General features: G+C 38.3%; 2 protein-coding genes across 4 annotated transcripts in view; one reads left to right on the top strand and one right to left on the bottom strand.

Moving 5' to 3' along the window:
- GPLD1 (glycosylphosphatidylinositol specific phospholipase D1) overlaps positions 1–14,754 on the top strand; it is a 21,940-nt gene extending 7,186 nt beyond the window's left edge. For both annotated transcript variants that reach the window (XM_015854764.2, XM_015854765.2), the window contains exons 9-25: positions 441–468; positions 618–757; positions 1,780–1,845; positions 3,270–3,390; positions 3,680–3,816; positions 4,918–5,104; positions 5,545–5,655; positions 6,635–6,709; positions 7,093–7,249; positions 9,582–9,723; positions 10,656–10,755; positions 10,844–10,937; positions 11,510–11,686; positions 12,016–12,176; positions 12,932–12,958; positions 13,042–13,092; positions 13,602–14,754. In XM_015854764.2, the coding sequence (XP_015710250.1) occupies positions 441–468; positions 618–757; positions 1,780–1,845; positions 3,270–3,390; positions 3,680–3,816; positions 4,918–5,104; positions 5,545–5,655; positions 6,635–6,709; positions 7,093–7,249; positions 9,582–9,723; positions 10,656–10,755; positions 10,844–10,937; positions 11,510–11,686; positions 12,016–12,176; positions 12,932–12,958; positions 13,042–13,092; positions 13,602–13,679 (1,852 nt within the window). In that variant the 3' untranslated portion in view covers positions 13,680–14,754. The remainder of the gene's footprint in view (positions 1–440; positions 469–617; positions 758–1,779; positions 1,846–3,269; positions 3,391–3,679; positions 3,817–4,917; positions 5,105–5,544; positions 5,656–6,634; positions 6,710–7,092; positions 7,250–9,581; positions 9,724–10,655; positions 10,756–10,843; positions 10,938–11,509; positions 11,687–12,015; positions 12,177–12,931; positions 12,959–13,041; positions 13,093–13,601) is intronic.
- On the bottom strand, positions 14,582–24,674 carry MRS2 (magnesium transporter MRS2). 2 transcript variants are annotated; one of them, XR_001553313.2, is made up of 12 exons: positions 24,495–24,674; positions 24,286–24,359; positions 23,768–23,804; positions 23,267–23,379; positions 22,754–22,927; positions 21,982–22,112; positions 21,186–21,302; positions 18,923–19,075; positions 17,941–18,058; positions 17,067–17,180; positions 16,643–16,825; positions 15,901–16,011 (listed from the first exon to the last, which is right to left on the bottom strand). XR_001553313.2 is itself a non-coding variant. In XM_015854767.2 (11 exons), the coding sequence occupies exons 1-11, from the start codon at positions 24,628–24,630 to the stop codon at positions 15,901–15,903; spliced, it is 1,278 nt and encodes a 425-aa protein (XP_015710253.1). In that variant the 5' UTR covers positions 24,631–24,670; the 3' UTR covers positions 14,582–15,900. The 2 variants fall into 2 exon arrangements, 1 of the variants encoding a protein (XP_015710253.1); XM_015854767.2 differs by lacking the exon at positions 16,643–16,825 and having other exon boundaries at positions 14,582–16,011; positions 24,495–24,670.

Here is a 24,674-nt window from a genome sequence, read left to right as displayed (position 1 = left end):
TGGTGCATTGTGGCACGTTAGCAATATAATTTTAATCTAATTAAGCTTAATAGATGTACTTAAATGGACTTTTTATGTATATACTAACCAATCCAAGAACAATATATAGAGATAAGAACTACTGCGTTTTTGATAACTCACAATGTCTGCTTAGAAGACCTTAAACCACCTATCTGTATTCTGTATTTCAGTTAATTATTAGCAGATGTACAGTGTTTAAAAACACTGTGAGTCCCTCCAGATTAATAGCTACAGTATTTTTAAGGTTATTACTTTTCACATTAAAATTATATTAACAAATAAGAAGGAAATGTACTTACTTACGTAGTACTTACCACGTGCAGGAGTACAGAAACCTTGAGAAGAAACTTATAAATAATAAAATATTTTTAAGGTAAATTTGTTTATTTCTGAAGAATTGTAATTTATTCTTTTTTCAGACATGGAGAAAGGCTGGCTGTTGCCAAGGTTAGTTTGTTCTTTTTGGTCGTTTTGTTGTTGTTTTTTGTTTGTTTTTGTTGTTGTTTTTTGTTTGTTTTTGTTTGTTTGTTTGTTTTTGAATATGTAATGTAAAGACAGTGCAATCTATTTTACTAAGTATGTTTCTTGTCTTTTAGCTTTTTCCAACATATGCTAGTAAATCTCCATTTCTGGTGGAAAAGTTCCATGAGTATTTCCTTGGAGGAGTAGATGACATGGCATTCTGGACAAACAATATATTTGAGCAGATGAGCCAAATGCTAGAGAATGGAGTCAGGTAACATTGTGTTTCTTGCAACATTAAATGTAGTATTCAAGTTCTGACACAGTTTAATCCTTCTGAAGGCAGGTCATTTCCTAGAGTAAGCACTGAACTTCAAATCCTCATGTGGACCAAAAGAGGTATGACTGTTTGACCCGATGCACAGAGGAATACAGAGACCTTGAGTTTGCATTTGTAACATATTCACGTTCTTTTCTCCATGCAAAGCTGGGTCATGCCCAGCAGATACTCAACAGGGAAATTCTGGGGCATTCTTTAAGACATATCCAATGGCATGCTCAAGTGCAGCATAGCCAGATGGGGGTCTTTCCTGGCCTGGTCGTCTGAGCAGTGCTTGTACTATGTGACTTCTCTCATGAGCTGGCAGAGACAATCCTTCCTAGAGGAGGCCAAATGCTACATCATATAATGAAAGCAGATAGGAATATAAGCAGTAAGAATGTATGTTCTTGTGTTGGAAGTTTGGGTTTATATTTGAAATATCATATTTTTATTGAAGATCCAGCCCTGTATTGCATTGGTACAAGTGTAACTTTACTGTGAACAACATAAGACAAACAGTGGGAATTAATTCATACATTTATATGAATAATGTTACCACAGATACTTTGGGAAATAATGTTTGAATATGATATGGCATTATCAGTTATGTTCTTTATTCCAAAATATCATTTTCATCAAAAGCTTGTGAAAAATAATTATTTTCTATTTATTCTATTAATAATATTAATAGAATTATCAGGACGTGTTCTAATAAGTTTCATTAAATGAGTGAAGTAAAGACATGCAAGATTCATATGCAACCTAAGTCATTAAATATAACCAAGGTCATTAAAATATACATCAAAGGAGTTTCTATGGCTTGTAATACCTTCTTGAAATTCATTAAGGAGAGCTTCTTTAGAAAGCTGATACTTTCTAACAGAAGAATCAGTAAGGATAAATGTTGAAGCTTTAGTTTCACTTCCAATGCAAGAAAGTCTTCAAAACACATGAATGTTTTTTTGTATTTTCAGTGGCTGCACCCTGCCTGAGAGCCCTCTGTTTATTAACTGTACAAAGAACCACAAGGATAACTACATGTAAGTATAACTCTAAAGGTTCAAAGACTTGCTACTGGTGACAGAAGAGTCAGTCTTTCACTAATGTGGACAGTGATTTATTGAAAATTAGAGATGGTCTATTTTTTTTACTTTTTCTGTATGTGTTTTAGATTGTCTTAATGTGAATGAACATTGTGTAGGGGAACTGTGCAGAGCCCAGGACAAGCTTTTACACCTCCCAGCCTTAGGAAAAGAATACTTAACCTAGCACTTGATGTTAGAAGCCTTCACAATTCAATAGGTTGTCATTCTGTGTTCTGTTAGTCATTGCATTAATGATTCATGATCTGCAGTATCCTTGCCACAGCCAAATTCTTTTTGGATTTATGTTTAGCAGTATGGAACTTAACTAACTGTCCCTTTGAGAAAGCATCTCCATTTCCGATACTGGTTAATTTAATTTTCACTGAACTAAAACCATGGAGAGTTGTATTTAGTTTCTAAGGGCAAGATAGGTTGTATTTTGTTGACAAGGATTACTTTCCTCCATTTGGAGGCTACAATTTAAAAAGGTTATTTTTTGCCAGGAATTTTTGGTACATAATAATAAATCTTCAAGACGACTCTAAACTCTTTAATCCTGAGTTCTTTTTGGTTAACAGAAACTCAGAACTTTCTTGGCTTGCCTGCAGTAAGTATTAATGGTTTAATTTACAGCATCAGTCAGACTGGGACAGCAGAACGATCTCCACAGCGAGATAATGGTGGAAAAGAAAATAAAGAACAAAAAGATGTGATAGAAAACACATTCTCAAAGACACCAGTGCATCCTTGAAAATACCCATGCTGAGTAAAAAGAGGACAAGAAAGTGAAGAGTTTACTTTTAAAGTCTATCTTTTATTTACTATAAAAACTAATGCCTGTGCACAGATGAAAAGAGAAGCGGTGACTGTAGCTAAACCAGTATTTAAGGTTATGAAAATTAATGTTTTCTGGAAACCTTATAGGTTGATATAATAATTACCTTTAGTTTATTGCGTACTTATTTTTGGAGTTTTTATCTTCAGGCTTAGATCTTAGCTGAGAAAAGAGCTCTTGTCCTCAGATGAATCCTCAGATTCAACTAACACCTCACCAGTAGTTGTGAGAACCGTAAGTTGGAACAAAAATATGGCCAGTGGCTAGATAGTAATAAACTTATGTATTGAGGAAGAATAATTCCAGGGAAATACTGGAAATATCTAAAATAAGTGAAAACAACTGGCGAAATATCAGTACAGGAAAAAAATAACTTCTTTTGTGGGGAAAGAGAAAAAATTATGTGTGAAGTCAAGAAACAGGCATGTAGCTTTGATAATTCTATATTCAAAAGGCAGTATGATTCTCTCTCCTTACTTTGTTATAAAATACGTCATTAATTCAGTTGCATTAATTGTTATTAATGCCTTCTTTATTTTAACAGAAGCAAACACACAGAAAATGAACATCAAAAGAATGTTACTTCTTTACTTCCAAAAACATTTGAAAAGAATATAACATATACAGAGAGAGGAGTTCACTTCAACATACAGTCTTGGGCAACAGTAAGTGAGAAGTGACATGCGTTAGGTAAAATTCAGCTCTGTATAAAACTATTTTAATTTCTGTCTCTGGATGTAAACCATAGCCTCTCACTTCACTCCATGGAGATTCTAGCAGCCATTGTAAATGGGTACATAATGTACATAATAAGTACATTGTAAATACTAATTTTTTTTTTTGCACTTTTCATCAGTTTTTCTCCACTGATGATGACTTATTTTTTGAGGCTGTCTGTACTGTTTCAATCTTCAGTTTACAAATTCTTGTGTCTCTTTGTAACTTTTATTTCAGAATTCCCTCCGATTCATAAACCGTGCTGTCGCAAAAAGTATCTGGAGAGTGATAGCAACACATCAAAAATCCTCTAAGTACATCTCCAAGCCAGGATCTTCATATTTTCTTGCTTCACCGTATGCTAGACTTGGATGGTTTGTACCTTTTTTCTCAAGCCTCCCTCCTAATTTCTGAAAAATTTGACTACCTACCAAAATAGTGATTTTTATGCTTTGGGTACTCATTAGAGGTGTCAGTGGTACAAATGGTCTGAGGGGGTTACACTGACTGGCTAGAACTATGAGTCAACACTTAGGACACTTTTTTCTTGTTATTAATGTTAGCACAAGACTCCTTGTGTCAGGGCCAAATAAAGCTTTCGGTTTGTGTGTAAACCTTAGTCAGACAAAGTCTTCCTTATCCTGTCATTATATATTTATTCTCATAGTGAAAGAGGTCAACATGCTTAAACTGGAGACAAGAAAAATTAGCACCATCATCACTTATAGTTCTGAACAGTATAGAAATATTTATTACCATTTTCTGGTATAGGTTGGTCATTACACCAGATTAGTAGTTTGTCCTGAGTTGTTTCTTGACGGTGTCTGACTGAATGTTCTTGGAAACTCCTGTAGATTAGTAGAGAGTTCAAAGATGCCACAGAAAGATGTGTATCTTTCTCCTTTCCAGAGATGTTATATCTTTACCTGCATTAGAGGTGAGATGAACTAAATTTATATTGCTGCCCATCATGCCATCTTCTGATTCAAAAATTGAAGATTTAATTCTTGAGGTCACTCCACACCAGCCAAATGAATGGTAGTTCTTTCTCTCCATGTTCTCCTTTTAAACCTCCATTATCTTACTGAGACCTGTGATCCATTTGTTTGTCTACTGTTAACTGCTGATTAAATTAGAGATTTGGTTAAAATAATAGTTAATTTCAGCTTCTGTGTTCTGTGTCATATGCAAGTGGCCCTTTTTTGTGTGTTTGTTCTGACTGCTCTCAGATACATTGTGTCAGTTCAAAGGCAATCCATACAGATCTCAGCTGCATTAGTGGAAGATGACCCTGTCTTTATTTAGTCCAAGTAAACAAAATAAATTACATTGTTTGAAAAATGCCATTTAGATCCTTACTGAAAAGATGGGGAAAGACACATTTCAGTTTACTTGAAATTAAAAGTATTTATTCTCTGATAATGTAGAGGTAGTCTGGCAGCTAATGCTATGGTTTTGTTGCCTCCCTTGCACAGGGCAATGATCTCAGCTGACCTAAACCAGGATGGATATGAAGATCTGGTAGCTGGAGCACCAGGGTACAGCACACTGGGCCACATTCAGATAGGAAGGGTATATATAGTCTACGGCAATCGTTCAGGTTTGCCACAAGAAGACATGGATCTAGATGGAAAAGCAGACCAAGTACTAGAGGGTCATCAGGTGAGGGGTCAAGTCAGATACTTGACACTGAGAGGCAGGATCAGATGGTCTTTTTGAGCAATAAAGTTGTTCCTCTATAGAAAATATGTTTATTCACACAGAAGAGAATAGAGAGTTTGTCATTTGTAAGCATATCAGTGATGCACTAGACTTAAAAAAAAAAATAGTGCAGCATTGCATTATTATATTCAATTAGCTTATATTTTAACAGCAGCACATCCTCAAAGAGAACAGACCACTCCCAGTTAGTGTATTGCTAATATGGTTATTATCTGAGAGAATAATGATGATAAGAAAATCTTCATAATTTTTGGGATGGATTTTTGTAATATCTATTTCCAGTTGTTCCCCGTGCTGTAATTGCAAATGTACATTATGCTTTGGTGGTTTTGCCTTCAAAGCATTTGTTATGTTCATGAGAACATTCCCTCTTCTTTTAGCCTTCAGGCAGATTTGGTTCTGCATTGGCAGTCCTGGACTTCAATGAGGATGGAGTGCCAGATCTGGCAATTGGAGCACCTTCTGTGGGATCTCACTCTCTCACTTACAAAGTAAGTCATATGCAGGTTTTGTGTTTGTTTGTTTTGTGTGTGTGTGTTTTTCCTTCTTAGACAGATCAGTTTTATTGATGCTTATGTCTTAGAATAGTGAACTGAGTCAAAGAATACCTGTTGTTGTTGAAGGTTACTTTTTAATATAAATAGAAAGGTTTGTAACATTTGTGGATACTTTGACTAGGTCAATGAAAATTATCTGTATGTCCTTCTTTTGGTGGACTTTCTGTGCAAATCAGATACCAGTTTTGAAGCACTGATGTGCTGGAAACATTAGAAGCCACCTGTAAAATCTGAGAGTTCTGTTACGAACAAAAAGCATAGAAGGAACCTCATATCAGTAAGCCTTGTCATCTGCTGTCACAAGACAACAGATAATATCTGAAATGCAATGTGAACACAAACACATATGCTAGAGTAATCGAACTACAGTGGCTTAATAACTTGAAGCTTACAAAATTATCTCATGTGAAGAGTCACTGAATGTTTTCTTTCCACCTGAACTGAGAGGCATAACTTATTAGGTTAATGCACATCTACTAAGTCTAAAGCTCTTCAGAATTTCAAATACTAACGTAGCTGCCTCAGTACTAATTTCAGTGCTTCTATGTAGACTAAAACCTTGTAAAATTGTAAGCATTTGTTATGAATAACACGCATCCCATTGCTTTAAGTAATTTTAAACAAAATTAGAGTAAAAAGAACTTCCATATAGTTAATGTAATATACATTATACCATCCTTGCTCCTAAACTACAGTATGACGAGAACATACTTGGTTATAGCCATATCCATTACAGTATGGGTATTTTTAGGCTTGGAGTGGAAAAGACAAATTCATGAAAAAGCTTTGATGAGAAAAATGAAGTTGTATTAATAGTACTTATAGTTATTTCATTCTGATCTTTGCCTGGGGTTTCATAATTGGGGCTGACATGCAAATCTTCATATTGTGTTTGCTTTTCCTATTATTACAGGGTGCTGTGTATGTCTATTTTGGAACTAAGGGAAGAGGCTTGGCATCTCAACCAAATATGACCATAACTTGTCAGGTAATCTGATCAGGCTGAGGCAGGACTACACAAGCAGGAGGTGAGGTAAAAGGGAAAAGGACCTGTGAGATTAAAGAAAAAATGTTGAAATCAAACTTCTATTTGCAAGGAGATATAGACATGTAACTGGGGATGATGCAAGCAGATGTTTGTTGAGGTTGGCTGTATGTGGGAAATACATTTGTGCTAGAGGGGAGGGAGCAGGGTGAGCTGCAGGAAAGCACTGCCCTCCAAAAAAGGAAAACAAGATTGAAGTAACGGAGTTGGAAGGTAATTTGATTATAAACAGATAAAGTTAGTGCTTTAGAAGTAAACTTCTTTATTTTGTTAAATAATTTGTGGTTTAAGTTCCATTTCAGGCTTAAACAAACTGTCTATTGCAGTATTCCTACTGTAATCTTGGTTGGTCCCTCCTGGCAGCTGATATTGATGGAGATAAAAATGCTGATCTGGTTGTTGGCTCTCCATACGCACCTGGTAAAGGGCAGCAGAGAGGATTTGTGGCAGCATTTTACTCTTATTTCAACAGAAGTAACCAAGGTAGTATTTATTGGGTAAATGAATCCTGCTATTTTTTTTTTTTTATGTGACTGTTCATTTGTTCCTACTTAATTATAAGATAATTCAGATTATCAGCCACTCCTCTCAGTTTTGAGTCATCCATAATCTTGCTAAGGGTACACTTTGCCCCATCATCCAGGTGGTTAATGGAGATTATAAACAGCACAGAACCCTGGGAAATACAACTACTTACTGGCCTCCAGTGAGGCTTTGCACCACTGATCAATACCCTCTAGCTCAGTCATTCAGCTGGATTTTTTCCTACCTCACTGCCTGCTCATCCAGCCCATACTTCATCAGCTTCTCTATGAGGATCTTATAAGGGACAGTGTCAAAGGCCTTAGTGAAGTCCAGGAAGACAATATTTCCTGCTCTCCCCTGACATGTAAAGACAATGTTTTGTTTATAGAAGCTTATCAAAATAGTCAGGTTTGATCTTTAGTGAAAATGCGTAACTATTCCTAGTTAGTTTCTTGTTTTCTGTGTGCCTCATTGCTTCCCTAGGGACTGAGAGGATGCTGACTAATCTGAAGGTCCCTGGTATTCTCCTTAAAGATAGGAGTGACATTTGTTTTTGTCCAGTCTTTTGGCACTTCTAGTCACCATGATCATTCAAAGGTTATTGAGATGTAGTAATTCTGATAATAACTCAATTTTTATAATTTGAATTATATTCAAAGAATAATTCAAAGATTCAGACCTTCCCAATTACTAATTGGTTGAGTAAACTAAAGTCTGCTTGCCTGAAGTTCAGGCTCTGCTACCCTTCTACTTGTTTTTTGCAATCCATTCAGGCTCTTGAACTCCCCTATTTCATGGCCATGACTATAAGATCAGATCTATATTGTTACTGCATAGCAGATCAAGCTGTGCGACACCCCTACTTAGTTCATCTAGTATCTGTTAGAAGTCACACCTGACACCTTCTAGAAATCATGCCTGTGTGAATCGTGCTATGTTTCACTTTCAGCAAATGTAAGGAAGAACCAAGTCTTTTATAAGAACTGAATTATGTAATAGAAAGACTTCCTTGGTGCCTTTCCAATATTAGTCCTCTGTCATGAAGAACTCAACAGTTGTCTCATTTTCTTGAGTGGTTCAGTGTTTTTTGAAACAAAGAATTTTCACATACAGATTAATCTTTAATAGAATGCCTGGTGATCAGATGAAGAAAACCTAAATGTAAAATGTCATCTGTTTCTGAGAAATTTAGCTTGATAACTAATACAAATAATTAAAAATACTAAAGTTCTTTTTAGTGAGCATGCACTTTTTTCCTATACTACATCAGTACCTATTTCCTATGTACTGACAATCTGTCATGTATGCTGTCTGATAATATAAGAATTGATTCCGATCAGTGAAAATTTGAAGTTTACAGACATACATCGTAGGAAGATGAAATCCTCCTTCTGGGAACGCAATCATGGATTTTAATTACTTTGACAGACAGGCCTGCTAAAGTCATTAGTTTGCACACAGACAAAACAACAGTATTGTGAGATAAAAATAAATGGATGATTTTGTGGAAATAATGGATTCTGTTGCATATTGGTGATACTGAGGAAGACTGACTGACTGGTATCTTGAAAGATGGTTTTCTGTCTTTATTTGTGCTCCTTGGTGTGGACAAAGGGGAGTGCTACAAGTGAAACAGCTAGTGAGTGTTGGGTGCTGCTGTGAATGAAGAAGGAAAGACCACATACATGACTAAATAAAATTAGTATAAGATAAGATGTGGTGAGATATGCAGGTTTTCAAAGCTTCATCAGAACCACATAGTTTTCCAATAATTTCTACTAGGATTTTTTAGCTTATTCTATTTTATCTAAAACTGAAAACCACAACTGAAATACATTTTACATTTTAAAACATCAGTGACTTTTTTCTTTTAACCAAAGCATCGATTGAATGATTTGATAAATTAAGGCATGGATTATTTAATGTTCCTCCACCAACACTGAACTATTATAAGTTCCAATAACTAGTCTCATTTATTGCCTCTTATCCACCTATCCCTAGGGACTCATCACTCCAGGGCAGACTTGACTGATAGCTGTCACGTACTTCACGTAGGCTATTGTGATGCTTTAGAAGCAGGATGCATTAAACAAAGGCTTTGATGAAAGAGTACCATTGTGGATTTAGCATCGCTCTGCAATGAAATAAGCAATAACTGTTGCCATATCATAGATGGCAGGAATACTAATAGAAACTTCTCACCATAGGATGAGTTTATCAGTGGGTGTTTGCTAATAGAATTTTGTATGCCAGGTTACAAAATTTAATTCATGTTTTCCTGGTCCGTCAGGACTTCTGTCTGTAGAGGATGCCAACTGGATGGTAAATGGGGAAGAAAACTACGCTTGGTTTGGATTTTCACTTCATAGCTGCCAACTGGAGAATGCAACGTTACTGCTGATTGGTAGCCCTACATGGAAGAATTGTGTTGAGTGTGTTATAAACCACTGTTTATTTCTCCTCTATTCTGTCAACATTTGTAATAGATCAGACTTTCTGCTTTTCAGGAAGTTTCCTCTTTATCTTCTTTAGAGTCTTTTTGTTTGTATTTTATGCCTTTGCCCTTCTTCATGTATTTACAGAGTAAGGACTTTGGTTTTTAGAGACAAAAAATATGTGGGGTTTTATTGTGGTTCAACCTAGCAGATGGCTCAGCACTGGAGCTGTTCATTCATTCTCCCCTTTCCCAGTGTGATGGGGGAGAGAAGAAAAAAAAAGAACAAAGTAGAACTCATGGATTGAGATAAAACTATTTACTAAGATAAAGGAAAACAGTTATGAGATATAAGCTTTTATATATGTAACTGTATATATCAAGCGATGCACACATAATTGCTCACCACCCTCCAACCAATGCCCAGCTAGTCCTTTGAGCAGAAGAGAGCTAGATGCACTCCTACCCCCTACAAAACTCTTGCACACTGCTTAGTGTCAACTGTAAATGTGGATGTGTTATCAACGTGGTTTTTTCTCCTAAAACCATAATGTAGCATCGTACCGGACACTCTAAAGAAAACAACTCTGTCCCAGCTGAAACCAAAACAGAGTTTTTTGGTGGGAGGGGAAGGGAGAGGGCAAAAAAATGCCAACAAGTAGATGTGTCTACAGATAGCACCTACTTTGAGGTAACATTCTCCAAATCAAAGACAAAAATATATTGAGCGTTGAATAAGTGGAGGATAAGACAAAGTCCATAGCCAAAGTATCTTAAAATTTCTTAGAACAGGCATGAGAATTACTAAAATAAATTTCTAAATGGGAATTCCTAAAATAGATTAGGTGCCCTGTTATTCCAAACTAGAAGTAGAAAATATTTTAAGATGAATAGACAGCTGAATCTGAGCACTTTATATTCTGATTCAAGGTGCAGTCCCTTCTCATCAGATGTCAGACAGAGTGTCGGGAAAGTGTATGGATATAACCCACCAAGCACGAAGCACTTGTTTACAATAGCTGGAAAGAAGGTAGGGCTCTCTCCGTGGTATAGTGCTTTATAAATAATTTGAAATAGAGTGACATTCTGTGGAAATAAGTGCTTTTAAAATCTGACAGGCAATGGGCAGAATGGGTTTGTCCCTGGCCAGTGGCGTGATGGCTGTGGCTGGGATCACCAGGACAGTTTTGGTGGTGGGTGCACCTACTACAGGTATGTCATTCTGAAATCTGCAACCAATTTCTGCTTTCAGAGATCTGTTTCTGTGGAAGTGAAGGGCAAAACCAAATGTTAGAAAAGGGATATTTTAATTGCCAATAGAATGTAAAAGTATGTTTTTTAAATTAGAAATAATTGCTGTCATCACTAGACCTCAATAAGATGTTTTGTTTTTTAACTCTTTAAGATTAAATTCTATTAATAGCATTTGTTATGTTGCACTATTTATGTAGCAGTGATCTCCAAGTAGACTGCATGTTCCTTGGAATTAAAACAACATAGCATTTTGTGTTTACTCTGGGATTAGATAGTAAGGAAATGCATGAATCAAAACGTGGAACTCTATTATCTGCCCTTAGAATGTAGTTTTGCCTGTTATTATTCTTATTGCTAAGAGATTGTTTTTATGTTAACTAGTGTTACTGCCATATATTGTCTGATGGGTGGTTCATACATTTTCTAATTAGGTCCATTTTGGGTAATGCCATTATTATTGCTGTCAAGGTGTTTTAAGTACTAAACATGAATTGTTATGTCTGATGATTAACTTAGTGTTTGTTTTCTAGACAGCCTATCTAGGATTTCATTTTTGTCCACGGTGTTGCACCAAGCTGGACTAACTCTGGTATATGATCTGAAAGATGGCACCAAGCCTTCCTTGCTCAGTACTTTCAGTGGGGACAGAAGGTTTTCTCGCTTTGGAGGAGATATATACTTAAGTGACCTGGATAATGATGGTCTAGGTAAAGCTAAATGAATCTAGACTGTAGAGTTGAAATGCTTTACACTTTGCAGCAAGAAGACTGGTCACACATGTACAAGTGGTGAATGCAGCCTTCTTGCTCAGTCTTCTTACTCAGTTACTTGCACAATACTTGTACAAATATTCCATCATGCCTCCCGAGAAGAAATCTCTAAAATCCCAATTAATTTAGACAGAAATTAAAACATTTTAACCCTGACACACCTCTAAATACCAACATTCCAATTTAAATGTTTTGATTTCAAACTCTCTTGCTGTGATATAGCATTATTTCACTTTTGATCTGCTATGTCATTCTAATTTTTGCAGATGAAATGATTGTAACATCCCCCCTGCGAACTAAGGATATCACCACAGTACTGTTGGGTGGGGCAGCTGGCCGTGTTTACATTTATAATGGAAATCAAACATCTTCAGGGAATGTGACAGACCACTGCAAATCATGGATATCTCCCTGTCCTGAGGACTGGGTAAGAAAACATAAAAGTGAAATCATGATGTAAGATCATAATGATAGCTAATTAATTACATCCCATGAAAAAAAAAATACTGGACTTGGTTTCAGAAAAGAATGAGTTATTTCTATTTTGGAATCTGTGTAATTTGGCTTCTGTTTGTTCTCAAGCACTCGGGAGCACTGGGTCCAGTTCTGGGCTCCTCAGTTCAAGAAAGACAGGGAACTTCCAAAGAGTCCAGAGGGCCACAAAGATTATTAGTGGCCTGAAGCATCTCCCTTACTAGGAACGGGTGAGAGACCTGGGACTGCTCTGTTTGGAGAAGACTGAGAGGGGATCTTATCAATGCTTGTAGATCTACTGGATTGGAGTCAAGTGGAAGGTTCCAGGCTCTTTTCAAGATTGCACAGTGACAGAAGAAAAAGCAATTGGCACAGACGAGAACACAGGAAGTTCCTTATGAACATGAAAAATAACTTTACTGTGAGGGTAACAGAACACTGAAAAGAGTTGCCCAGAGAGGTTGTGGAGTCTCCTTCTCTGGAGATATCCAGAACTTGCCTGGATGCTTCCCTGTTCAACCTACATTAGGGAACTTGCATTTAGCATGGGGTTTGGAGTAGATGATCCCCAGAGGTATCTTCCAACCCCTACGATTATGTGATTCTGTTTCTATACTGTTTAGGAGCCAGGGCTATTGCATTGGGCTTCTACTCTCCTACTGTGGTTCTCTTCACAAGCCTTTGTTTTTGTTTTTTTTCCCCTTTCAGGCACAGTATGTCCTCATTTCTCCTGAGGTAAGTGGAAAACAAACTGCTGTGAAAAATGGAAAAGTCCCACTTTAAAAAGCAGCATTATAATGAGAAACGTTATCTTACAGGAACAATCAAGATTTGGAAGTTCTGTTGTCACTGTGAAATCTGAAAAAAAGGTGGGCAAAATAATTACTTCTGGTCGCTTCATTACATCTGTCTACGTCACTTATGTGTATAGGTGAACATCTCAGGTCTTACTCATTGCTCTTTAAACATGCAATGAAGAAACACCTGGAAATGCAAATACATCAAGTTAAGTTAGAACTTTATAATCCAGCAACAGACACAGACATTGCTGCTAGTTTCTGCATGAGTGCAGGTGAGGAATTTTTCCAGTCATTTGTGCTCTTTTGCAATGGCATCAGGTCAGTCTAAACTTCAGCTTCTGAGAGTTTATGTTGCCAAAAGATCTGACCAGATCTAGTATTTCCCAAATGAAATCAAGTCTGTTCATCAAATTGTTTTGTTAAATGCTGTTCAAATGAGGTGGGTGGCTTTCCCATTTCTTCTCATATCATGTTTATATGATACTAAAACAAAATCTAGTTTCCATTAGGGAAGCTTGAAGCAATCTTTCACCTGTAGTTGCACCTTTTTGACCTTTTTTCCGTATCTGTCTCCACAGAAAGAAGTTGTAGTGGCAGCAGAGAGAAGTTCAGCGAAAGCTCGACTTGGTGGAAGGCTTTTTGTCTACTCACTCTGAATAGTCACAGTAGTCTTTAAGACTAGGGCAAAACTGGTCTTTTAAGGAAAAAACTGCACTATCTATCTGTGATACTTTCCTTAGCCTCTAACAAGCCAACAAAAAAAAAAACCAAGACAGCAAACTTCAGTAGGTGTGTATTACAGACAGCTAGGTAGCACCTCACATAGTATCCAGGGAGTGAGGGATGCTCACTGGTCTTAAATGCTGGCAAATTTTCACAAGTGAATTACCAAAACAACTTTTTGTTGTGAGGTTAACCAAAAGAATTTATTAATCTGTGTTTAGCAGCAAACACCCTACTGCTTACTACAGAGCTAACAATTAAGCAAGCTTGAAATACATCAAAATCATGTTCCTTCCCCAAAATTACTGCTAGTTGATGCCTTATGTAAGGGAAACTGTTGATCACAGCCTGAACCTCTGATTAACCATCTGAGGCAAGTGATGAGTCAGCTGCAGGAGCACAGGTGAAGGTAATTCAGCTGTGCTTCCGGAAGGGGTGGAGCTCGACTCCACCTCTCCTAGATCCCATTTAAGGGCTGACCACCACTAAGGTAGCATCTCTTTCTGGAGATCACTCCTTTGTGGAGAGCTGCAACATTGGTGAGCATCCATCTTGACTGAAAGCCTCAGAACTGGTGAGTCTTTTCTTAGATACCCTCTGGCTATCCATTTACTCTGTAATTACAACTATACATTTGTATTATTCCAACTATACATCTTGATATCTTTTTCTCCCCTGTAGCTCAGACAGAGAACTGTCTTTCTGACAGTGCTTTGATTATGCTGTAAGTAGTTACGCACAGGAAAAGGAGTCAACGTATTACTCAATAGACTCTCTCTGCACAGAGGACATAGCATAGAAAGTTTTCACTTAAACTTACAACCAGCCACACAAATGCATTTCAGTTCTGGTTTAATACAACTTATTACTCTGTCAGAACTGTCTGCATCCATATCCCATTGCCTGCTGCACTTTCTCAGCATTTATCGGTGACGGTATCAGAGCCACTGTTTTTTCTGCTAGAAAAAAATAAAACAACTAGATTTCTACTAAAATAAAATAAACTAAGTTTAGGAGCTGTGGGTTTTTTCTTCTTGCATCTCTACCTGCTGCAAAAATAATCACCCCAAACCTTAAAAGCATTATAAGGACCAGTAATTTTTCTCACTTTCTTATGCTTTTTATACATGTAGTTGAAGTCACACACAAAGAACTCTTAATAATACTTAAATAGTATTAAGTACAATTTAAACATAACTAAAATCACAGGCTTGCATAATGCTGACTTACATACCCTTTCCATTATAGACTCATTACTTTTGAGTCAGACTGATCTCAGCTACAGCTGTCTTACCAGCTCCTGCAAGTACACCAATTAATCTGGTGGCACCTGGGGAGCTGATGTAACACTGTGCGTTACTGAGGTTAAAAAAGCATAAACAAAAACCCAGACAGTTAGCAACCTGATTTGGAAAGATATTTTTAATTCCTCTACAGACTGAAACAAGCCAGTAGAGAGCCATGCCCTCAGAGGACTCGAAGATGAACCCTAAGAAAGAACATGTGACAGTAAGGATTTTACTGTTTCAGTCCAGCACAGGACACAGGCTATGTCAATGCATACTGAAATAGCAGCAGGTAACAACTACAGTCCACATTATTAATAGACCTGCTTTTCAAGTTATTAAGTGTGCATATAGTTTGAACTTAAATTGTTAAGTAATGCCACCAGTAAGTCTTATCTTCATTTAGCAGAGCTTTAAAAATAAATAAGGAGGACACGTTAGGGGTAGGTTTTTCTTTGGTAGTTGAAGGCAGATTCCTAAACCTGCAGCTCAGAATCAGAGAACCATTACTGATGAATGCTGACTGCTGTCATCCTTAAGCCGAGGATGCTGCTCTTTAAGAAAACCCGTTACATGAAGAAATGTTGGAAAGAAACTTGTAACAAGTATGTGCATGAGACACATAAATCCAATTGAACGTAGATCAGGTGGAGGCAAGGCTACTGTGGAAAGCATGTCACTGTTCTCCCTTCAGTTCCCCTCCTTTTGTGTGTGAGCATTAAAATATCACCCCAGTTTTTGGCATAAAATGTGTATTAAATTAGCAAGTTTATAAATTCTTAATATTTTCAGAAAGGAAGAGGGGAAAAAAATGAAAGTGTCCAAACTTCACCCTGTAACAGTAATTATCTCTTCATTCCTGCTCTTCCTATTGGTTTGCCAGTGTGCTTCTGCTCAGTCCAAACGTTTCTGTTTTAAGGCTGCTCTTTATCTCCACTCTTTGAGCTGCTGGTTGGGATTTCTTCAGAACTGCAGGAACCTAAGCAAGATACAAAACAGCCTCTGATTACATGAGGAATTGCTCTATATACAGAAGGGAATCAAGAGAGGCCTGAATCCTGCTTTTTCTCCTCTTATTTTCAGTAGGGATGAGACAGATACTGTTCTTTCAGAACAATTCTCCAAGACAGTCAATACACGCTGCAGTTGCTCTCAAGCAATGCTTGAGGATAATTGTGTTACTTGTAGCCACAATTAACAATCAACAATGAACTACATCCATCTGCCTCTTAATGGCAAGGGAAGGGAGGGAAGAAAGGGAGCCTAATCTGGGTCTCTCCTTTCTTGGTCACTTACAGGAACATAACTTTTGAGTCTACTGCTACTCTCGTTACAACTGTGAGCGTGCAGAGCATAGACAGACAATATAGCCCACTAACTTTTGGCAGCAAAGAGTAGTGAACAAGTAAAATAACTCATACAAAGTTTTTCTATCCTGATGACTGCCTCCTTGGAAATTTTCACACATCTTGGTGAAATATGTCTCTACGATGCCATTAGCATAAATGGCAAGGACAGCTGCCTTGCATGTGAGAAGCTACAGCAAATTTTGAAGCATTGGGACATCACAACCACAGCACCATTCTTCAGAAAGATGTTGCAGCTAGTACCTGTCCTCATCTTCCTTTTATCTTCATCTCTTATGAGAAAGGGATCACAGATCCAGTGTTAGCATGCAGGTGGGAGGAGGAGAGCAGCATCCCTTAGGTGCCCCACTAAGAAGAGACTGCTGCAGCAGCTGAGAAGACAGGTTATGGCTGCTTCTCCCATAATCCTCAGCTTCCCTCTGGCTCCTACACAGAAGTAAATAAGGCATCTCTCAAAAGCCTGCAATATCTTACTGCTCAGATATCTTTGCCAGTATTAGGCTTCCTATATTGTCTGCTCCCACCAGGGAGAACCTTCTACATCAAGTCAAGGAAGAAAGACCTAGCTTAATTCCTCACAAGCTTTATGATCCACCCCTCTACAACTGTGTGCTTCCTCTTTTAAAGATGAATTGTACAAGCAGAAATCCTAAACAGCCATACATACATGAGGAGGTAATGAAGGTTCCAGGTGCCGACCAAGGAAGGAAAGCAAACGCCGCCATATCAGGCCACTTCCCAGAAACATAATCCCAGTTACCAGCCAAAAGATCCTGGGGTCCTGAAAGCAGAACGCTGCCATTAGTCACATAATTCTCACTTCAGAAAAGCAATTATCCAAAGAAAACCTCTCACTCCCCAGCAGCATTCTTCTCCTCTACAGGAAGAAAGTGGTAAACTATCCTTAATAGCTCAGAACACACCATGGAAAAAGGGCTGTTTTATAGCAAAGGTATTTGGGTATTTTCTTAACGTCCAATGTGGTTTTCCTTTCCTCATTAGGAGACTGGAAATTCAACCATTCTGTTTAATGGATCTGGAAAAGAAGAGGTCTTTCTGGTTTGGCTGTTGATTTTTTTAACATCTCTTAAAACAGCAAATACTATCACCAGTCTACGAATAACCACATAACTGACAGTAGAGCCCTTCCCTCTGGTGTGCTGGGAATGGCTTGGTTATTTGACAGACAGCTTGCATCTGGAAGACTATGCTGGGCTCTTCAAAAGCATAAGCAATTGTTAAAGAAACCTGAACGTTGCTTTATAGTCAATCCGTATTTAAACATACTTCTATTGTTTCTTTTTTCTTGGATGCAGACCAAAAAAAGACTGTAATACGGTGCTACAAGCCACAAACTAATTTGCTTTCAAAAAGACGACTGCACTAATGTGAATTACTTTCTTAAAATACCTTATTTTGCACACTAACATAGATCTAGGGCTCTACCTACAGCAAAAATTGAGTCTTACTGAATTTAAAACGCACCATAGGAGCAGGGAATTAATTTTATGTCATAGATAAAAGCAACACTCATTTCTTACCTCTTCAAGAGATGATTCCAAGTTCATACCAAATGCAACTCCTATGAGTCCAAAGAGTGAAAGAGAGAAAGTCCCCATAGTCAGCTGCAAATTCAGTCTCATCATCACATTACGATGGCTAAAGAAGGAAGAAATATCTGTAAGGGGAATCCAAAAATTATCTGCTGCATAAATTCCATACAGCATGTATCAAAAATAAAACAACAAAAAGACATGCTGAAATTAGGCTGCATGGTGTCAAATGATGAAATGAAAGTATAAGGCGGCTTTCACTTTGAAATTGCTGTGTCAGTATAAATCTAACACAGGAGGTTCTGTGTAACCGTCAGCATACTTTCTGCCTTCTTTTGTTTCTTACAGGTACATGCACAGAATAACAGTAAAATTCCAAGGAACTTTCTCTCTCTTCTCATTACTTTCTCACTACCAGTTGGCTAAAATTTATGTGAGTATTCATAGTCAACAACAGGTTTGTTATTTTGAAAATTAATATACTTACAAGGAAGCAGAATAAGTAAATGCTGCACTATAACATTAAGCCTGTTTTGAGGAATTCCATTTTCAACTCCTTCCATAAATAATTTTCTATGGTTTCCTGATACAGCATCCATCAATTACTTCTACAGATAACTCCTCAGTAAAGAGAAGGACATTAAAAACTAACCTCAAATACAATGTGGTGTGCACTTCCAAATGCAAGCTACAATTACCTTTCAGTTAAAAACTAATATGCAGTAAACAATAACACAGAGAAAGAAGTACATTCATTCTCAAATCACTCGTTAGGGTGATAATGCAACTTGGACTGCACACCTAAGTAGCCCAGACAGACTCTTATTTAAATATGAATTTCAGTTCTGCTCACTGCAAGTCCATTCAAACCCTCATAACAATGGAATTCTCCACTCTTCAGCAGTGATTTGAGAAAGAACTGGTAGCGTTCTGTTCAGCTTTTGTCAGTCCAAAAGACAGCACAGCTAACCTGTCCAGGTTGATAAATATTATACTTTCTGAATCATCAATCAATACTCTGAGCTCACGAGCTTCATTCGCAAGATCTTCTGCCTGTCTGTAGTAGTTCTCCAGCAGCAGCTCCATTTCTTCTGCGTGGTCAATCCCAGACATGCTCTCCTCACTGTGAACAACAATTGATATTTTTCTGGTTAGGCATGTGTTGCACCAGAGTGCATTATCAATGCGTTAAGATGAGGCCCGTTAAAGAGTTGTAAGCAACAGACAGGAGTACTGACACTAGACCTCATAATCCAAGTTTTTAAATTGAGAAAGGAGTCTCCACTAATGCATATAGCATAAAATGCTTTCCCCACCTCCCATCAGCTGGGCAGTACAGGCAGCCAGTTGTTTCGAGTTAGCATTTGATGTGCTCAAGGCATGTATGACAACAGAAATATAACTTTTTCTGATATTAAATTATGAACAGCTGACAATTTTGGAAGGAGGTAATTTCTTGGTGCCCTCAAGTGGTGGAAGCTGGTAATGGCACAGTCAAAAACTCCAAGGATTAACAAACCAAAGTCAGCACACAACCACACAGTAAAGGATGTGATTTGGGTGTGCATTCAAACAATTTAATTGTGAGCTGTTTTAGCTATACATATTACATAGTAATTACCGCAAAACTTGTGAGTATGAAGCTGCCTATAAAGGTGAGTGTCATACAGATGCTGCTGCTCTTTTAAATGAAGTCTGAGTGACTTTGATGTTACTGTATGGTCTAGGACATGGGTGTCCACCCTGTTGACTTGCCTGGATCACACTGAGTGAAAGGGAACTGTCTTAGGCCATATACTAAATATATAATATAGCTAAGGTATATAAGTAACAATATATCATTTCATTTTTCTTTTATTATTATTATTATTATTATTAAAACACTTAAAAAGAAGGCAACAAAAAGGTAAGAGTAACAAGCTGGGCACATGTGGTCTAGAATGACAAGGCAGCAGCCTTCTCTAGAACAGATATGTATGGCAGTATGCTGGATTCTTTACCATGAAGATAAAAGCTGAGATACCCAAGATCCAGAAGAGATCAGAAATTAGCAGAAAAGCCAGGAAGGTATTTCACCTTCTTTTTTCTTTCATGGAATAGCTTATTTTCTCCAAAGAGATTAAACTTTCTATAGAATCTCTTTCTGGCATTGCTGACACTCTGAAATGCTTTTCAAAGAAAGTTAATGGTATATCTTAAGAATCAACACACTTAAGCTCCCTGGGGACCTTTAACAGGGCCTCTTATATCTCACTTAAGAAGCAGAAAGTCAGGCTGATTTCAGAGTCTTACACATCTAGAGGTTTTTCTTATCTCATGCAGAGGAGCTAGGCTGGGGATCTGAAAGCCCTAGAGTACTATCTGCTACTCTACAGATTCATTTCAAGCTCCTGTTTGATGACTATCTTTATATTGGTTCATCTGTATCTGCAAAAAGGAAGACAGTAGCCACAAAAACTTGAAAACAAGTGCCACCTGACTTCCTTTCAGAAATCAGCCTCCATCAGTCTCATAAGTCTTTGACACGCCACTGTTCCTCACAAAATGATAGGATGTTTGCTTCATCTTTTCCTTCTTCCTGTTGCAACTGATCTCTGACAGCATCAACATGCCTGCTACATGTGTTCCTTCAGACCTCCTCAGATAAGCCTTTTGATTTCATCACATGACACAAACTTTGTGCCCTAGGCTCCAAATTGCTGTCCACACACTGCCAGCCTGTACACAAAGACACTGTTCTGGACAGTATATGCAAGTGTGCTTGCAAAGACTCCTCACAACATCCCACTGCATGTCTCCAGCACTCTTCACAACCTCACATCACCTCTTGTGGACTCATTCAGCGGCCATGTCTTGCAGAAATTACTTTACCTTTCTCCTCACATGAGAGTGGAAAGTGACGTTAGTATCTCTTCTTAGTGTACCCCACATAATTTTACTATAAGAAGAAGAGATCTGCTAGCAGCTCATATAAAGGCCAAACAATGGCTGCTAGCAAAAGGCAAGACAAAGAATTAGGAACAGCCTGGAATTCAAAGGTTCCCCAGTACCATTCCAGCAGATGCATCACAAGTGCAGATCACATCCCATTTCCAGGATACCAGTTTTTTAAATATTAAAGAAGACTTTTTTTTTTTTTTTTTTCCTTGGAGGGGAACATTCAGGTCACTAATCAAGTTCTCCTTAAGCAAAAGGCATTTTTTCAAAAGTATGTGGTTTCATCATATACATACAATACTTGCGGATCAGTCCATTTAGACAGACAGAGCTCTTCTATTAATTCTTCTTCATCTAAGATCTCCAGAATTGTTTCTTTGAAAACCTTAAGGTCAGTTTCCAGTTCTGATAAGCTGAAGAAAGAACAGGCAGAAGGTCAGTAATCCCACTGGCACCATCATATAGAGGTCGTTTTCATAAAAGTCTGACAGCGCCCTTGACAGTCTGAATTCTCAGGGAAGGCTTTGAGAGTTGCTCTAAAAAACCTCTTTTGTACCATACGTTTAGCAGTAGCACCAATCTGAGCACCAGAGCTACTAACACAGCTGGAAGATTCAGCTTTAAATCAGATTTAAAAATCAGGAAAAAGAAGAAAAAAAAAGCACTCTGTGAGCAAGTAGGAAGTGCATATCTGCACTAACCATTAAGACAGGTTAATACATTAAGGATACCAGTGAACTAGTATTAGTAACCATAAAGCACAAAACCAAGGGCTAGCCTGGTTTTACAGCACAGGGATTACTCTTACAATGCTATTTTGTTTAACTAGGTGTTATTTTGTTCTCTTAGATGTTATTTTGTTGCATTAGGTGTGTTACTTAAGAAGCTCAACTGCTTTTCTGACAAACCAGAATGGATTGTCTGTATTTCCCCATATCACTAGGTATTTCATATTTTGTTTTTCACATTTACAAGATGCACAACTCAGCACTACAGCGATCTATGAAATTCATAAGAGATATCATTTTTCTAACATTTTCATCGCATATAATTTTCTATGGTCACTTTCTAGTCTCTGCACAGCTTATTTACCTCTTGCCATTTTGCAGGAGAATGTGGAGTTTACTCCTATCCACAGACAAAAGCTTGGGATCCACTAGAGCTTCCAGTGTCTCAAGGATCTGAGGCTGCAAAGTATTAAGTCTCCCTTGCAGTCTGCTGATCTAGATAACAACACGATCCTTCATAAGAATTAAAACAATCCTTTTAGAGTGGCTTGGACAACTGGCTTGACTGTCTAAATACAGAATTCACAGTAATCACAGTTAATACAATCTATTTTCAAACATCCAGGCAATTCTTGCTGCATGGATTTACCTGCAGATAGGTAAAACCAGCGCAAAATTAAGCATTTATAAAAGTGGTTTGCACTGGACTGAAACTCAATGATGAGTAAAACACTATTTATCTAGGAATGTCATATTACTATTAGCTAGCATAGATTTTAAGGGTAGCTAGAACTCACTGCCCAAGTAGCCCTCAGTGCCTCTGCACAACATTCTATTTCAACTATAGCACGTCTTTAGAAAGGTGCTCTAATTAGTTATTTGTTTTTCCAAGTGATGACGGAGCTACTGCATCCATATGCAAGTTGTTCCCTCCATGAAATTTCCAATTAGCACTTTTGAGGGGAAGAAATGGAAATACAAAAACCTTAAAAAACACAACAACCCCAGCAACCTCCTACACCAAGCACGGAATACATACATTATTACAAACGATATAAATATTAACATAAGAAGAAAATCATCATCTTTCCTATGAAGCAAAAGCTTCGCCACAACTTAAAATGCAGACAGCTCACCCGGTACTGCAGTATTGCTTCTATGGCTCGGAATTCAAAGGGCAGGGAATATGTAACTAGTTGACCTTCCCCAGACAGCTGAGATGTCAGTTCAGTGAAGAGCCAATGTTCCAGATTTAAATTACGATAATCTAATATCAGAAGAAACTCCGGTGTTATGACAGCCTTCAAGAACTGGAAAAGACAGTATACATGTAAAAGTCTGGAAAAGAAACCTCTGAAGATTTCAAACCTTGTTATTATGTAAACTAGACTTAGATAATGCCACTCCTCAAATGTCTTTACAGGCAGGAAAATAACAGAATCTCATTAACCGTGAGCTCCCAGTGCACTCCAGATTGTTCAAATCCAACCCTGCACTAATGGGGTATGGTCAAGGAGGCAGAGCTCCAAAGACACATTTACTGTTGGATTACATGTCACAGAAAGCTTCTAGTAAAAGAGTTGCATAAGGACGTGTGAGGCAAAGCAAAGATGGTTCAAGTTTATGCTGGGTTATAGGGAAGTCATTACCTCCATTCTCATGATGATCCTGTTGTTCCTAGTTGCAATGCTCATAAGGTGCTGAAATCTCAGATCTCGAGCTTGAAGACCCAGTTCCTGGTACAATTCTGTTTTCTTTTTCTCTATCATAAAAATATTTTCATATGAAGATGTTTATGAGACAGCATGTATGCCCTAAAACTGCATTTTAGGCTGTTTCTCAGTCCCACAGAAGAAAAAAAAGCCATGCAATCTTTAAAACCATTTTCATCCCACTGACTCCTCAATGCCACAATAATTAATACAGTGTCAGAAGCAAAGCGGTAGGTTTGTTAAAGCACATCTAATTCCACAGGAGGGAAAATACCAGAGCAGGAAAGTAACATGCTGGTTAAAAAGCAGAAAGCAAAGAACAACCCCCCTCCTAGGATGGATCATACGCAATGCAGGTACTTAACTGAGTTTTAAACAAGAAGAGGAAAAAAAGACAAGACAAAACAAAAAAAAAGACAAGACAAGACAAAAACTCACCAAAAAAGGTAGCATTCCCCTCCTTGTCAAGCTTCATCTAAAAGAGTGGGAAAAAAGTGGAAAATATGCTATGAAGAATAACTAACTTTTTATACCTTCCACACTGTTTCATCTCAACTAAGATTTTGCAGCCACGCATTGCGCTGTGTTTGTGCACACAGCAACCAAAACCAGTGTATGCCTTTGTTTAGGCTTACAGCTGGTACGACACAGCAATAATATTTGTGAAAGCCATAAGTAAGCCTCAGCAAACTTGACTTCGAACCGCAGTCATTTATAAGGGCTTATTTGACTTCACAAATACAGTAAGAGAACTTCCAGCAAATGCTTTATCTTGGAAATTCATCATGATGAGACCCGTGTGCCACAGCTGGTCCCCAGATCAGAACAGAAGCAACAGAAACATCATAGAACCACAGAACACACTGAGTTGGAAGGGGATCATTGCATTCAACCCCTGACTCGGAAGGGACACACACAGCGTCTTGTCCAAACACTTCTGGACCGCCTGCACTTACCACTGCAAACACAGGAGATACGCTGGCCAAGGTGGCTTGAGAGGCTTCTGTAGTGAAATGCCGGTAAAGTTCACCTGAAGGAAGATAAAGATGTTCCAGCACTGCCGGAACCCGGCACCACCCGCGATACCGCCGCAGTTTGATCCTTCCCTTCCGAAGCGCCCGCCCGGCCTGCAGCGAGCCCTCCCCGCCCGCCCGCCGCCGCTCACCCCAGCACAGTCCCCGAACACCCGGTGGCCGGCCCTGGCCCAGCAGCAGCCCCGGGGCGGCCCGGAGGAGGGGCCCGCCGCCCGGCCAGCCGCGGAGGCGGCGTAGGGCGCGGGGCAGCAGTATGGAACGAAGCATGGGCGCACGGCGCCCGCCACAACACAGCCCGGCTCAGCTCCCTG

The sequence above is a fragment of the Coturnix japonica genome, chromosome 2 (assembly GCF_001577835.2).
Source record: "Coturnix japonica isolate 7356 chromosome 2, Coturnix japonica 2.1, whole genome shotgun sequence".
Lineage (NCBI taxonomy): Eukaryota > Metazoa > Chordata > Aves > Galliformes > Phasianidae > Coturnix > Coturnix japonica.
The sequence above is the reverse complement of the archived record's forward strand: the minus strand, read 5'-3'. Positions and strand labels throughout refer to the sequence as shown.

Bases quoted from the DNA above. Each gene is read 5' to 3' on its own strand.
- MRS2 (XM_015854767.2), bottom strand. From the start codon at position 24,630: ATGCTTCGTTCCATACTGCTGCCCCGCGCCCTACGCCGCCTCCGCGGC. The intron at 23,805-24,285 runs GTAAGTGCAGGC...CCACTCTTTTAG, and splicing joins TATCTCCTGTGTTTGCAGTG to ATGAAGCTTGACAAGGAGGG. The intron at 18,059-18,922 runs GTTAGCTGTGCT...TTCCTTCTTTAG, and splicing joins ATATTTATCAACCTGGACAG to CCATCGTAATGTGATGATGA.